We start from the raw sequence: 14844 nt of genomic DNA, 5'->3' as shown, positions 1-14844 counted from the left end.
CAAACAATGAATTTCTCCAGCATTTTCAGCACAGAACATGGACCTCAGATGTTCCTCCTAACTGTGCTAGAAGACCTATAAACAGCTTTATTATGAAACCTCTATTATGGAAGGTAGTCTTCATCCAACCTCTGTACAAATGGACGAAAAAAACTCTCATTCACATGGTATTTTCAGATCAGTACTCCACATGTGCTTTGCTGTACACAAAGCTAGACCCTTAAAATACAAAGTGTATGGAAATCTGTATTTTACTCACCTATTGCCTCAGCAATAGTTTCTTTCCCCTTGGTAACCTGCAAATTTTATTTCCCATTTTTTGAGATTTCAGTAATAGAATTAGTTTGTAATAATTTGTCCTTTATGAAATTACAAGAGGTTTAAGTTAAAATATTAAGTTTAATATAAAGTGGTAATTTAATAGTGATCTCTAGCACACAGATCTCTGTGGGCATTTAGTGCCTGATGCATATTGCCCTACTCTGATAAATAGGGAGATTCACATCAATAATTCTGTGAACGCTGCCATGCATAAAGATGCCATATATGGTATAAACACAAGTAGCTGCAGTTAATCAGATGACATTCACTACTGCTGAAGAGACAAAGGTGTTCAGTTATTAGGCTGTAACTGTAGTTGTGGCACTCTGCCCTATGCCACCATTGAAACTGCTGTCAGAAAAACCTCAGTAACAGCATCACTGAATTAAATGTTTGCTTGTCCAGTCTAATTCAAATAGCTTCACATTTACAGTGATCTTGGTAAGTAACAACTGGGAAAGCCCAGAACTACTTGAAGCATTTTTATCAGATCTTAAAAGGAATAAGGATGTCTCAGAATACAAAGGAAAAAACAGTTCTCGCTGGGGAAAAAAAAATAATAAAAAAAAAATACCAGCCTTGATTTGTCAAGGACAAGGGCACATCCTGTGCCAGCAGGCTCAACTCTACTGCCCTGAAGCCATTCTGCTCCATTTACTGGAGTACACTGGTTTATATAAGCATGTACTAAAAAAAGAGAGGAAGCTTTCTACAGTTTGAACCTGAAAGACATTTTTGTAGTATTATGCAAACAGGGGTAAAATATGCAGATTTAGGAGCAAAAGCTGTAGCTGTAGAAAAGGAAAAGAAAGATAGCTCATGTAAGAGCACACCAGAACAGCTGTATGGAACAGAGGTAACGCATCACTTTTGGAAGAAAAGCAAATGTTGTAAGTCATTAGCATAACAGACAAACCTTTTCTTCTGAGCTGTAATTTGTGCTGTAACTAGCATCAAAAATACTACCAAATGCCAGTGATAGCAACACTTACCTTACACCTATAAGTAGTGCTATCAGCATTGAACAAATAGGATCTGCTATCATTAGACCATAGTTCTGCATCAATATAGCAGATATGATTACACCAACACTTCCGAGCGTGTCTGCAACAATGTGTAGAAATACACCTGTAAGAGATTAATTGATATCAGTACAACTTGGTATTCTGAAAGCTAATGGAGTATTTCAAAGACAGTTTACGAAGAAGAGTTGCAAGAACTAGACAACATGATTTATGCTTGTTAAATTTGTGGTCAATTTTTGGTCAAACACACACAAAATGATCACAGGATTTCAATGTATTTGGAGAATATAGAGCATTTAAAGGATTTACATTATTTTGTGCACTTAGCAGTAAGGACTATTTCATGGCATGGCTATCAACTTAAGCAGTGATTAACAGATGTAGCTCAATTTTTTTCTTTCAATACCCACCCATATTAAAGAAACTCATGTTCCCTGATGCCTACAGGCAATGATAAGTACTGTATAAGATGGAAAGACTGTTAAGAGAAAGCTCTGTAAAGGTTTGAAAGATGCTTATGTTTCATTGACAATATCTTGCAGAAGTTATTTGGCAAAGAAACCCAAGACAAATGATTTTGAGAATTAAACAATACTGCAGACATGAACAACTTCACTCTTACTTTGAAGAATAACACACTAACTTAAAAGACAATGAAACAAACACTTCGCAGCTAGCTAAAATTTAGCCTTTGGAGCTCTCTGCTGGCAATGATGGGTACAGTCTTTCAGAAACAGCTTTTTGAATACAATTGTCCAGACTCAGATAATCCTTCCTCACAAAAACAACACACAACTATCAATCAGCTCTGTAGTGACTTTTCCAAGTCTACATTTGTACTGGGTCTTGCTGGAATGGAGTTCGGTTTTCTCCATAGCAGCCTGCATAGTGCTCTGTTTTAGATTTGTGACTAAATCTGCATTGATAACACACCAATGTTTTAGCTATTGCCAAACAGTACTTGTACAGCATCAAGGCCTTCTGTTTCTCACTCTGCCCCCACAGCAAGTAAGCTGGGGTGGGCAAGATGCTGGGAGGGCACATAGCCAGGACAGCTGACCCAAACTGACCAGAGGTATGTTCCATACCATATATCATCATGCTCAGCAATAAAACTGGGGTGTTGTCTTTCCAAAATAGTTGTTGCTCAGAGACTTCCTGGACATTGATATACTGGTGGGAGGTGGTGAGCAAATGTCTTTGCCTCAGTTTTTTTTTTTCCCCCTTCACTTATTAAACTTTATCTCAATCCAAGACTAGTTCTCGCTCTTACTCTTCTAATTCTCTTCCCTGTCCCACTGCAGGAGTGGGAGAGCAGCTGCTGGGTACTTAGTTGCTAGCCAGAGCTAACCCACCACAGTACTGAAAAATTAAAATAAAATTATATAAAATTGAGTCTTTTTAATGTGCTTCAATTAAAATGTGCCTTTCATGAAAAGACTGACTTTCAAATATCTTCTAGTGAAGTACTGAGTATACATATACGTAATACAGTATACTATAAATTCTGGAAGAGTTTGAAAATGTTAATTTTCAAGGACTACAAAGAAGCCAGAAATTCATCCAATAAGATAAAACAGTATGTACACTTGGGTATGCCAAATAATTACTATCTCTTACGTTACATAATTTTCCCCCTCTAACTTTTGAACACTTCAAAAAAAATTAATCAAAGCTCAAAACTGACATCTAAATTATCAGTAATTTATTTACACTAATGCTTAGGAGATCATGGACTCCAATACTCCTTCAAGCAATTTAGAGTGAATTATCATCTTGTCTAAACCAACTGCAATAGCTTGATGAAATGCAAGTTTTAAGCTCAGGTATACTTTAACAATTATATTAATCTGCATTTTTCAAATACATTCTATATTAATAATACTGTTTTTCACTTTCCAGAGCCTACATGGCAATTAGGCTCCTTAGGTTTCTGCTTTTAACCACTCTTTCCTATGTTTTTATTATTTGATTTTTCAGCATCAGGAACAGAAGCTGAATCCCTGCTTTTAGGATCTCCCTTTCAAACCGTGTTGACACTGCACTACACTTGGATTTCAGTGAATGTCTCAACGCCTAGCCATGCACAGTGTATGGCACTGTTCTGTTTACAGCAGAAGGGGACTTCATAAAATAGCTCCTCTAAGAAAAATCTAGCGTTTACCCAGAGGCACCCTCTAAAACAGATGTGTGACAAACAGTCACAGGCAGGCAGACCATGATAAAACTAATAAACCACTATACTTATTCTCATCATACCTTGTAAAATCTGTTTGCTGGATCCACCCATGCCTTCAAGAGAATGGTCATCTGTGAAGACAATTATTGGCATATTAATGTACACAAAGGCTATCTCTAGTGTTATATTCTGTTATGGTCTTCCCTTCTAAATTTCTTGAACAGACAAGGTGCTCACAATGACTGGCCTTTACTCTAGCTACTGTTTTTTAACGCAGCAATTAAGTTAGAAGTCTTAAAACACATATTTTTTAAAAAAGAAAATACCACTTTACACAACAGATTTTATATATGTATTTAGAAAAATTGAAAGATCAATATTTATTTCTTAATGGAAACAAACTGAGAAATAAGATCTTTCTAGTATTTAGCAAAGTAAGGCCCCCTCAAGAATACAAGCAATACACACAAGCAAGAAGAGTAAGGTCAAATAAATTTGCTAACCAGAAATATTTCACTTAAGCAAGCATTTTATACCTAATGTAAAACAACAAGGATAACACTTGGAGAAGGTAGAATCAAGTAAAAAAATCCTCTCATTGAAGCAGATTAATGCCTTTGTGGAACATGTCAGAAAAGTATTTTAAGAAAAACTTGTTAAAGGATAGCAAATGACTCCTAGTGAAGATATATACTAATTTAAGCAAAAGCTGATTTGAATATCAAATTGCACAAAACAGATCGCTACATTCGCTGTTCCACTGGGGTGGGGGACATGGGGAGAGCAAGGAAGAGGCAGAAGGGGGGAGTTCCTTCTTTCCAACCAAACTCCAGGAGAACACTTGGAAAACAAGCACCAATTTTTTACTAAAAATAGAAGGGACAAGTAAATATTTTTATACTCTTTGTCACTTCCTGTCTGCAAGTTACCACACTATTCCCTGCTCTGAATGTGCACATTTTCAGTCACATCAGATTCTAGTTTATGGCTTAGGCAGGAAGGATTGACAACCCTGCATTACAATAAGGCTTTCATTTGCATTGTTTCAAATAGGTAGTAACCATACTGTCTCTTCTCCTATAGTGAGAAGGTTACTGATCATATTTTGCATGGATGTCTCTTCACAGATTGTTTGCCTTTATAGAAAAGATCTAAGCATAGCTAAGATTCCAAGTACCTTTTTCATAACCAGCTTTAAAACAGATTACAACTACACAAGACGGGGAAAATCTTGTATCCCAGATCACAAAACAAGCACAACATATCAATCCCTCAGTATCCAAAGCAAAATTGCTTGTTCATCTTTCCTAATATCTTGATCCGTAAAATTATTCAAACGGAGAACACTAGCAAAGCAGCTTAATTTTGTCTATTGTTTTTAATGAAAAATTGAAACAGAGCACTCAACTAATTTCATTATATTGTTATACCATACATCTGTTTTATCCTTCACCAACACATAAGATTACAGTGAACATTCAAAAAACGTATGTAAAGCAAAACATTTAAAAACTAACACTGAACTTACTGCAAGTGAAACAGCATTTACCAAAATGAGCCACAAAACATGGCAGTGGCACAGCACACCACATTTAGTGAAACTACTTCCATGTATGCTCATAATGAGCTGCCAGTATCCTCTCTTTTTTTTTCAGTAAATCATTAATAGCAAATTTAAATTGAGTCAAGATGGTCTGTGACATTAGCTAAGTACTTACCATGACAATAATCCTGACCTTGAGAGTGTCCATGGCTATGGCCATGACCATGAGTGTGTCCATGGGCATGTTTATGTTCATGGCTGTGACCATGACCTCCATGACTGTGTCCATGGCTAAGACCACCATTAAATAGAGAATGGCTGTGTTCATGCCCTATAAACAAATATCACAGTCAGAGTATAAATTTAAGTGTTGAATAAAACTATGCTTACATTTGTTTCTAAGCTACTCAAAACCTATTCATCTTTTAGGTCATCTTAAGGTATGGCTTTAAATAAGCCAAGACAATTAACACAAGCTGTTTGTCATCCAAATCTATGCTGTGCAGCTGTATAAAACATACACCTGATTTGAGAAGTCAAGTGCTTTTATAGATTCCCACTTCTGAGATAAGTTGTGTTACAGTTCTAGTACAATTTGAAAAATGTACACGTAATTAGATACAAGCACATTAAAAATAGCTGTTTTAAGAAACGAGGAATTGGCTGTCATTCACACATTAAAAATTCAAGCTTAAATTGCTGCTTAAAGACCAAAGACTATTTTCTTCCACTAGTCTGTATCAGTTTATGTGTTAAGCTGAAAGAGATATCAATTAGCTTTGCAGAAAAAAAACAAACCCAAAATGTTTACCATATATATTTAGGCAAATAAATTCTGCATTTAAATTCAAGACACTTAGTTGAGTAGCACGTGAAGCTGAATCATTCCATACTTAAAATTTGGTTCAGACACTGTTTTGTAAATTTTCCAGCCAAGACCTTGCTTAACTCCAGCTTAATTTTGTCCAAAAGACACTCTGCAAATCTCTTCCAATAAGGTGCAGAAGAGTGCATGTTCAGAAAGCAGGTTCTGGAGTTCTAGGTCTTCCAGTTAATGGGTATTAACATGAAAAGTACAGTAGCGACATACTAGAGCTAGTGATAAAAAATAAAAGTCAATATTGCAACAAGTCACACATACATTTGGCTAGGATTCCCACTAAAAATACATTAGAATTTAATACTAGGGTTCTCATTGGAAGATTATAAGGTCCTGGAGCACAGGGTGCCAAGAAAGGAAACTACAGAAAATTATAGACATCCTACCAGAGCCATGTGAATGCCCATGACCTCCATGTTGAAAAACAAATATTCCTATTAGATTTACAATGAATCCTAGTATAGAAACAGGAAGAAGTCTCTCATGATGCACGTCAGGAGGCTCAAGTGCTCTCTAAAAGAAACCAAACAAAAAAACCCCAAAACGACAAACCAAGAAGCAAATGTAGAATTTTACAATCTCTTCACATTATTAAAAGGGACTGAAAAAACTTCTTAGATACAGAGGCATTCTCATACAAACAAGCATATATAAAGACATAATTAGAAATTATTCAGTACTTTCAGTTTTGGGGATGGTACACAGACTAATTCTTACTGTCTGAAGTTGAAGTTTTATTTATTAAAGCTGTGAAAGTAGAATATTCTGATAGTCTAACTAACTTTTATCGTAAGATTTCATTATGCTGTGGGATGTGGCTCAACACCATATGGAAACACTTAAGTTTGTTGTAGTACATGGATTGCTCAAGTCATCCAAACAACTTCTAAGGGTCTAGAACGCCATTTCTTCCTTTCACCATAGAAGGGTGAGGGGATAAGGGGAATGAAATTAAGACTGAGAACAAATTGTGGCATTTTTTTAAAAAATTATAAAATCCAGATTATTTTTTTAAATTCTTTTTTACCCTACTTTCTTTTAAGTTTTTTTCAATGAGACATTATAGGCCTAACACAATTTGCATCTGAAGCTGTGCTGAAGAGCGTAAATTACTATTGACAGGGGAGAGGAACATTCACCATCTGTCCACAGGAATGAAAGGCACAGGTTATAGCAAGACAATGAAACTTCCAGCAGATGTAAAATTTTGAAGTGACAGAGAGAAAAGAAGTCACCATCACAAGCAAAGGGAATACTAAGCATGGGAGCTAAGACCAGCAGGAAAAGAATGATGTTTCAACATTACCCTTGACCCTTTCAGTAACAGTTTTTAAATTTTTCTAGTAAGTTTTGTTGCTGTTTCTAGATTTGGAGTGAAGTTTTCCCAAGCTTTTAGGCAATTTCAGCCCAGTTTGTACTGATTTTGAAGTATCTACAGTCTTATTTATGTAGAGGATATGTTCCTGAAAGCTCTTCCCAGTTCTCTCTTAATTAAAAACCACACTAGAATGTATTCTGAAATAGAAGTCTAAACATATTTATAGTGTACCTCCTATTAAAAAGTAAAAGCATTAATGCAAGCTGATTAGAATCAGTTATCAATTTTACTCTTAATCCTACTCACTTCAGTGCAGACACCCTTGATGGCTAAATTTTAATCTTGAAATCACCTGAACCATCTTGCAAAAAAAATTCAAGAAAAGTGCCGTTGTAAATGTTAGCGCTGTTACTAGTTGCCATTTATGTTAGACTTCAAGATTTGGAAGATAATGCTTTTTCTTTAATGAGTTAGTCCAACTTTGTCACAGAATGTGACTTATGACTAACTTCTGTCCTCTGAACGACTAGTTTTGGCCTTTCCTTCTTGGACTCATTTGTCTAACAATGAGAAGTAAAGAACTTCCTATGACATACTTAACTGGCTGAAAAAAGGACAGGGTAAATCTCACTGAGTCTTTATACATGTCCTGGTGACAACACACAATCGAAATATACTGTTTAAGAAGCTAGTATAGACACACTGAAAAAGCTGGGTTTCTGTGTCACAGAACAGCTATTTCACATGGCCTTATCCTCTGTTCAAATCACAGATTTTTAATCAATATTTTTCAATTTTTCCATTTTTCCCCATTAAATATGCTCTACAAATAGAAACGTGACAATTGATAGTGTAACTGACTTCATAACATACCTCAACACCTTCCGAAAAAATGAAGAATGCTGTAAAGATGAGGAATAAACCATTTACAAAACCAGCAAGTACTTCTGCTCGAACATACCTGCAAGACACAAAAAAGCAATAACAGGTATTACCACCTCCATTTAAATGCTGAAAATTAAAAGTGGACCTTGGAGACTGCAGTACAGTCTTCTAGATCTCAAACAGTTGTATTACACAGGGGCTTGCTAAATGGAAGATGCAGTATATAAACTACAGATAAGTATTTGAAATTCAGTATGTTGTATTTTCACAGAAATTACCTAATCCAGATCAGCCATTACCAGATCTAGATGAAAGAAAACTTTCAGTATGTCAACATCTTCCCATTTAAGATCCTCTGTACTGGAAGTTATGGTATAAACTTATACTTCGAAGCCACAAAGATAAGCATATGAGATGTAATCGAAGTCTGCTGGTATAAAGTTCTGTTGAATATCAAACAGCCATACAGTAATTCGGTCCCCCTCTGGTAGGGGGATTTTTAGTAAAAGTTTTGAGAAGAAAATAATTATTTCAGCTATGAAATTTTTTCAATTAAAATCAGCCAGGTTAGAATAACATGTAATTCCAATGCAGCAAACATCAGACTTTAATAAATTGTGGCCGTTCTCTAATAAATGGAACACCAGCTGTTTAAATGCATAGCAGTAATTAATACAGAACCTGCTTTCACTGCAATTAGTTCATGGTACAATCAATTCTTCCTAAATTGATTTCTAGGCACACTGGAGTTTCCACCTTAATTAAACAGTGCTGTTAAGTTTCAAACTACATGATCCATGCTTAGGTGAGACAGCTGAAGCTAAATGCTGACATTCAGGTCAGTAATGCTATGGGGAATGCAACAACCCATGTTATAGTTCATTTGCTGTTAATTAATCAGTATCACTCATTAATAATATTGTATCACCAGTATTGTTTTACAGGGCACAACTGCAATGTGCAGTGGAACCAAGTGCCCTTGAAATAGAACCAGCTGCAGCAGCTCTATCCATGAAGGTTGGTATGGGACAATATACCTCAGCCTTGAGGATCTGTGTTAATGGTAGTCACAGCTGTTCAGTCCTGCTGGTTCTGAGAAGCATAGCTTATAATCTCAAGCGCAGCATCACTGACACTGAACTCCTTTCAGTTCTAACTTTCTGTTCCAAAGAAGACATGGGGCATCAGCAGACTGAAATTCCCTGTAATGCACCTCACTGCACTGTGAGGACAAACCCATGATGCCCCATGATGTGGCTGCTCTAACTTCACTGGTGCCATTAGCACATGACAGTGCAGGGCAACCTCCTGCTGTGCAACTTGTTGTTTCCACTAGTATGATCACAGCGATCTTAGAAGTGATAAATCTGCCCCCCAAAAGCAATGCCTTCACATTTTTACTATTTCTAAGGGGACGTTAACTTAAAGGTTTACATAACTCACCTTAAAAACCCACACTTTCAGCATAGCTTTTACATGTTCTGCAAAAAGAGGTTTTGTTCATACAGTGAAAAATGACTACCTAGATATTTACTAAAATACATTAAGGTAACAGCCTGAAGTTTCTTACCCATATGAGAAAGCATCATTTGACCTCCATTTTGAAATAACCGAAGCTGCTAATCCAGCCAATAAAGCAGTACAGTCAAAAAACATATGAAAAGAATCTGATATTAGACCTAAACTGGAAAAGAACAGAAAAAAAAAAAAGTTATGTTCCACATGCTACATGTTCAGTATGAAAAAAACAGCATTTGCATTTAATCTTTTACACAATAGCAGAATACACTGTGTGTCTAAGCTTCAGGCGTGGTTTTGCTAGCACAGAGGAGAAATCCTCACTCCTCAAATCTTTGCCTTATCAGCTGCAAGGTATTGACTAGAAGACACACTCCTCTCTGATCTAGAAGCTGAAGGAAGCAAAGGCTGAAAGACCACTTCTTAAATGGTTTATTTCAATGACCAATGCACAACTACAGCCTTGACTAACACACAGAGGAAAAGTTTAGCATGATGTTTTACCCTAGAAAGTTCAAAGCAACTTAACTTAGTTCACAAGTTACCTGGTCAGTAGAACTCGTATCAGTTTGTAGGCTGTATGTAAACTGGATTTAACACCACGCACAACAGTTGCCAAGTTTTACTAAACTACTAATCATAAACAGGTTCTGTAAGGCTGCAAGGAAGTGTGTGCATCAAAACACAAAAATTGCTTCATATTTGAAGAGACATTTGATACTGAGGTACTGATGAGCATTTGTTATTACAAGTGTCCTAAAAGTTCCATTTCCCCAGTCCTTTGGTTGTCTAAGAACAATTATGTACACAACTCAGTTCTTAGAAACTGAAGAACAAAAAGCAGCTACTGGTAGTAATAAGTTCTAGAGGATAGCCACCTTTTCACACTTAAGTCAAATACAAAGTTTCATTAACCAAAGTTTGAACTACTTCACATTAAGAAACCAAACAATTTCAACCTGACTGAAATCAATTTCAAGATTAATCTGAAGTGTTTCAGATGAAACACTCAACTGTGGAAGGAGTGGGTTTAGAGGACAGAGAACAAAAGTCTTGCGCTCTCTATAGATTTACATATATACTTTATGGACACATACAGAGGTATATATACATACAACTACAACACATTTAAGGCAGAGGGTGATGGTATGATAAGTTGTCCTTAGATGCTCTAGCCACCAAAGCAGGAAACAGATGAAGTCATTCTGAACAAACTTTAAAGGAAGACCAAAGGTTTTAGCTGGATGCCTATGAAGCAGCACAACAGAATTCCCTATCAAATTCTTGAAGAGTATAGGCGACAGCTTCCCCCTCCCCAAAACCAGGTGACATCCCTAGGGAAACAGCTCATTTTAGGTTTGGTTCTGAGCATTAAGGAAGATCCGGTGGGGAAAAAAACCACACAACACACCAAACATTCAGATAGAAGGTATTTAGGGTGACAGTTAACCCTAAGTTTGTAATGATTATGAAATGGAAGGAATAAGCATGGGTAAACAGAGATAGCTAGTGGTTTCTGAGTTGGGGTTTTTGTTTTGGTTTTTTTTTTTGTTGGTTTTTTGGGGGGTTTTTTTTTGTAGAGTCTGCTGGGAAAGAGAAGACTGTGTAAGGATCGTTACTGAAACAAAATCCCATAGTAGGTCTACAACCAGAAATCATACAGCAAGTTGTCATGGCACTGTGCTCACACCTTCAAATCTCACAGAGACAAGACTTACCATAGGTGCAACAGCAACACGGCTGTGCTGCTTTCAAGACCTAAGCTAACATCTCCAAGTAGCCAGAGGCATGTGGATTTATCAACAGGGGTCAGTACAGACTGTGTCTGCAGCACAATTCACCACATGGCATAAACATACTCTGTATTGTATGTACAGCTATAACTGATTCAACTGCACAAACGACAGGAAGCCTAGTAAGAGGACAATCCGATTTCATCCAAGTTTTTTTTTTTTTTTTTACATGACCTGTAAATTAACGACACTTTAAAAAACTGGGTGCAAAGTGATTAGTTACTAAAGTAAACAAGCGATCCAATCAACCGCTAGCAACATGGGATGTATGAAGAACTTCCATTAGAACTGGAACACATCATCCAGAGTATAATCTAGTAGAAACCCTGTACTCAAACACATTATGTCTAAATGAGGATGCTTCCACAGTTGATTTAATAACACAAGTTTAAAATCAAATTACACAAGTATGCACATAATAGTATTTTAAAACAGAACAGCCCAAGTAGCAGATTTCAACTTTAAACAAGCTCTCAGCTCGCAAAATACCATATCCAGTTTTGCTGTCCGTGCTTCAGGAACATCAACATACCACAGTATTTCTAAGAGGATCATATAAATGACAAAACAGCTACGTGAGTTCAGGAAACAACCTACTTGGCAAACAAAAGCTAAGGAGAATGTAAGAAATTAAGAATTAAAAAAAAAAAAATTAAAATTGAAGACTTTTAGAACTTGCTGACAAAAATTTGGGGGGCTGAAATTATAGATTTGATTTTGAGATAAGAATATCCCAGCCAAAGAACTTACAGCAATCTGCTTAAATTTAAACGGAGAGAAGTGTACTTTTCAGAATCGCAATTAAAAAGAAATTCCTTAGTCTGTGGAAGTCAAGGGAAGAATCATCTGAATAATCATATCAGCCTGTTAGCCTTGCTATCTTACACTCGCTGACATCATCAAGGACACAAGAGAGAACAGAATTCAAGATGACGCTTCTAACACTTGCGGCATCAGGCACTGGCCATACCCAAGACAGGCCACAGTAGAATAAAGAAGTGCTCCAAGATGATACAGGAAATGCCCTTCACAAACATTCTGTTTCTGCATCTCTCACGTGATGAGCAAAGGAGCTGTGCTCTTCAAACTGATGAAATAATTTTCCCTATAGGGCTCCTTGTTTGCTTGTTGTGTGTTTGTTCTTCCAAGGCATGAACCATCTGCTTTGACGGAAGGCATTCCTCATCATATTCTCTGCTACTCCTGTCTACGAAAGAGATACTTGCTAAGATACTGTTTTGTTCTAGCCCTAAATCTAGGCTTAATGTAAAGATACCTGATACTAGTGACTTGAAATAGAAACAAGAGGCCCAACTAATGATTATCCAACAAATCTGAATTCTTAATCTCTATAATGAACAAAAATAAATAAGAGTCTTCTCAATTCCAGTAAGCCCAATTCTTCAGTGACATGTTTCTCGGAAGTGTCACTTCAGTTTCTCCATTTAATTATCTCACATACAGGACTTTTTCTGGTACAGATTTTATTTCTGGTCACGCTATCAAAAAAAAAAATGCTTAAAAGAAAGACATTGGAACAAACTCACATGAACATAAAGCTCTTTATACCTGAACCATTGAGAAAAATTGTTGTATCCTCTGAGCTATTACAAAAAACATCCATATTCGAGTAGACCGGCTACGTGTACAATAATCCTCACACAACTGAAAAGTGAATCAAAGTGAACCAACATGCAAGTCAAAACCAAGCACACCCGAGATGGTCTAGCACATTGCCATGATACAGTCTATGCCCAAGATAGCACTGTATTCTGACTAGTACTACACTAGCAACTACTGTAATCAAGGTTAAGGATTTTATAGTACAGTTTGGGAGATTCAGAGAAACATGATAAATATTAGGATGCAACTGTTTCCAAATCTGCATTGCTGCATTGACTCAAGACTCTTGATGAAGAGTCCCAGTAGTCTGTGTCCATATTACAGCTTTTGATAAGGACTACTTTAAGTTCCACATGGAAGGACACACTGTTGGGCTTAAATGATGTCCTGGTTTCAGCTGGGATAGAGTTAACTGTCTTCCTAGTAGCTGGTACGGTGCTATGTTTTGAGTTCAGTATGAGAAGAATGTTGATAACACTGATGTTTTCAGTTGTTGCTCAGTAGTGTTTAGTCTAAAGTCAAGGATTTTTCAGCTTCTCATGCCCAGCCAGCGAGAAAGCTGGAGGGGCACAAGAAGGTGGCACAGGACACAGCCAGGGCAGCTGACCTAAGCTGGCCAACAGGGTATTCCATACCATGGGATGTCACATCTAGTATAGAAACTGGGGGGAGTGGGGGCGGGGAATCGCTGCTCAGGGACTAGCTGGGTGTCGGTCGGCGGGTGGTGAGCAATTGCCCTGCGCGTCATTTGTACATTCCAATCCTTTTATTATTATTGTTGTCATTTTATTAGTGTTATCATTATAATTATTAGTTTCTCCTTTTCTATTCTATTAAACCATTCTTATCTTAACCCATGGGTTTTGCTACTTTTCACGATTTTCTCCCCCATCCCACTGGGTGGGGGGGGGAGTGAGCGAGCAGCTGTGTGGTGCTTAGTTGCTGGCTAGGGTTAAACCACGACAAATGACATTCCCATGCCAGTCCACTTTGAACTGAACTACTGACACAGAGATAAAAATACCACCATCAAACAACTTCGCTATCAAGAATAAAGCATGATGGATATACTACCACCATTGTCTGTTCTCTACCTGTACACCATACATCAGTACTGAAGCTATTTTGCATTCCCGCTTATATTTTACTACAGATTTTTCAGTAGCAATGTAGTCAAGACCCACCTGTTCCTTCCACCTTTGTGAACTTACGTGCTATATAAAGTACCACTTAGCTATACCTGGATGTGTTAAATCCAGTTTCTCACTCAGGGACATGGATGTCCGGCGCGCCCCTAGTTTTTGCCACCCAGCTACCAACTTACAAATGAAGCCACGTCCCCAGACAAAGGACCTCTGTGGCAACCGGCAGTCACGAAACGGTTCCAACCCCCGGGTCCCCTAACTCACGCCAAGGCCAGGCTTCCTCCTCAGCAAAGAGCCGACCAGCACGGCCAGCAAGACACCAGTTTCAAAGCAGCGTTCCTCCATCACGCGCCGAGTCGCGCCCCCACGCAGGAGCGCTTCCCCCCTGAGATCCGGCTGAGGGGGTGACAGAGCCGGTCGCTACCCACGAGAGCGCTCCCGCTCGGGGGAAGCTCCCCAGCAGCCCCCAACGCTCTGCCGAGCGGCCCCCTCCGGACGGCGGGCCAGGAGGCCAGGCCCGGCCGCACGGCCCCGGCCCCGGCCCCGGCGAGAGGCAGACGTGGCACTGGCCGCGGCGGGAGGCGCCGCTTCCTGCGCGCTGGGAGCCGCTCCCG

At 38.1% G+C, this 14844-nt stretch overlaps 1 protein-coding gene across 3 annotated transcripts in view; it reads right to left on the bottom strand.

Moving 5' to 3' along the window:
* SLC30A7 (solute carrier family 30 (zinc transporter), member 7) overlaps window positions 1-14844 on the bottom strand; it is a 34180-nt gene that overhangs the window by 18842 nt on the left and 494 nt on the right. For 2 of the 3 annotated variants that reach the window (XM_010563627.1, XM_010563629.1), the window contains exons 3-8: window positions 9722-9835; window positions 8140-8227; window positions 6335-6461; window positions 5244-5399; window positions 3606-3656; window positions 1314-1449 (exon numbers count right to left, since the gene is read on the bottom strand). In XM_010563627.1, coding sequence (XP_010561929.1) covers window positions 1314-1449; window positions 3606-3656; window positions 5244-5399; window positions 6335-6461; window positions 8140-8227; window positions 9722-9835 — 672 coding nt within the window. The remainder of the gene's footprint in view (window positions 1-1313; window positions 1450-3605; window positions 3657-5243; window positions 5400-6334; window positions 6462-8139; window positions 8228-9721; window positions 9836-14844) is intronic. The other variant, XM_010563628.1, reaches the window with a different exon arrangement.

This window comes from Haliaeetus leucocephalus, unplaced genomic scaffold, assembly GCF_000737465.1.
Source record: "Haliaeetus leucocephalus isolate CR32 unplaced genomic scaffold, Haliaeetus_leucocephalus-4.0 Scaffold172, whole genome shotgun sequence".
Lineage (NCBI taxonomy): Eukaryota > Metazoa > Chordata > Aves > Accipitriformes > Accipitridae > Haliaeetus > Haliaeetus leucocephalus.
The sequence above is the reverse complement of the archived record's forward strand: the minus strand, read 5'-3'. Positions and strand labels throughout refer to the sequence as shown.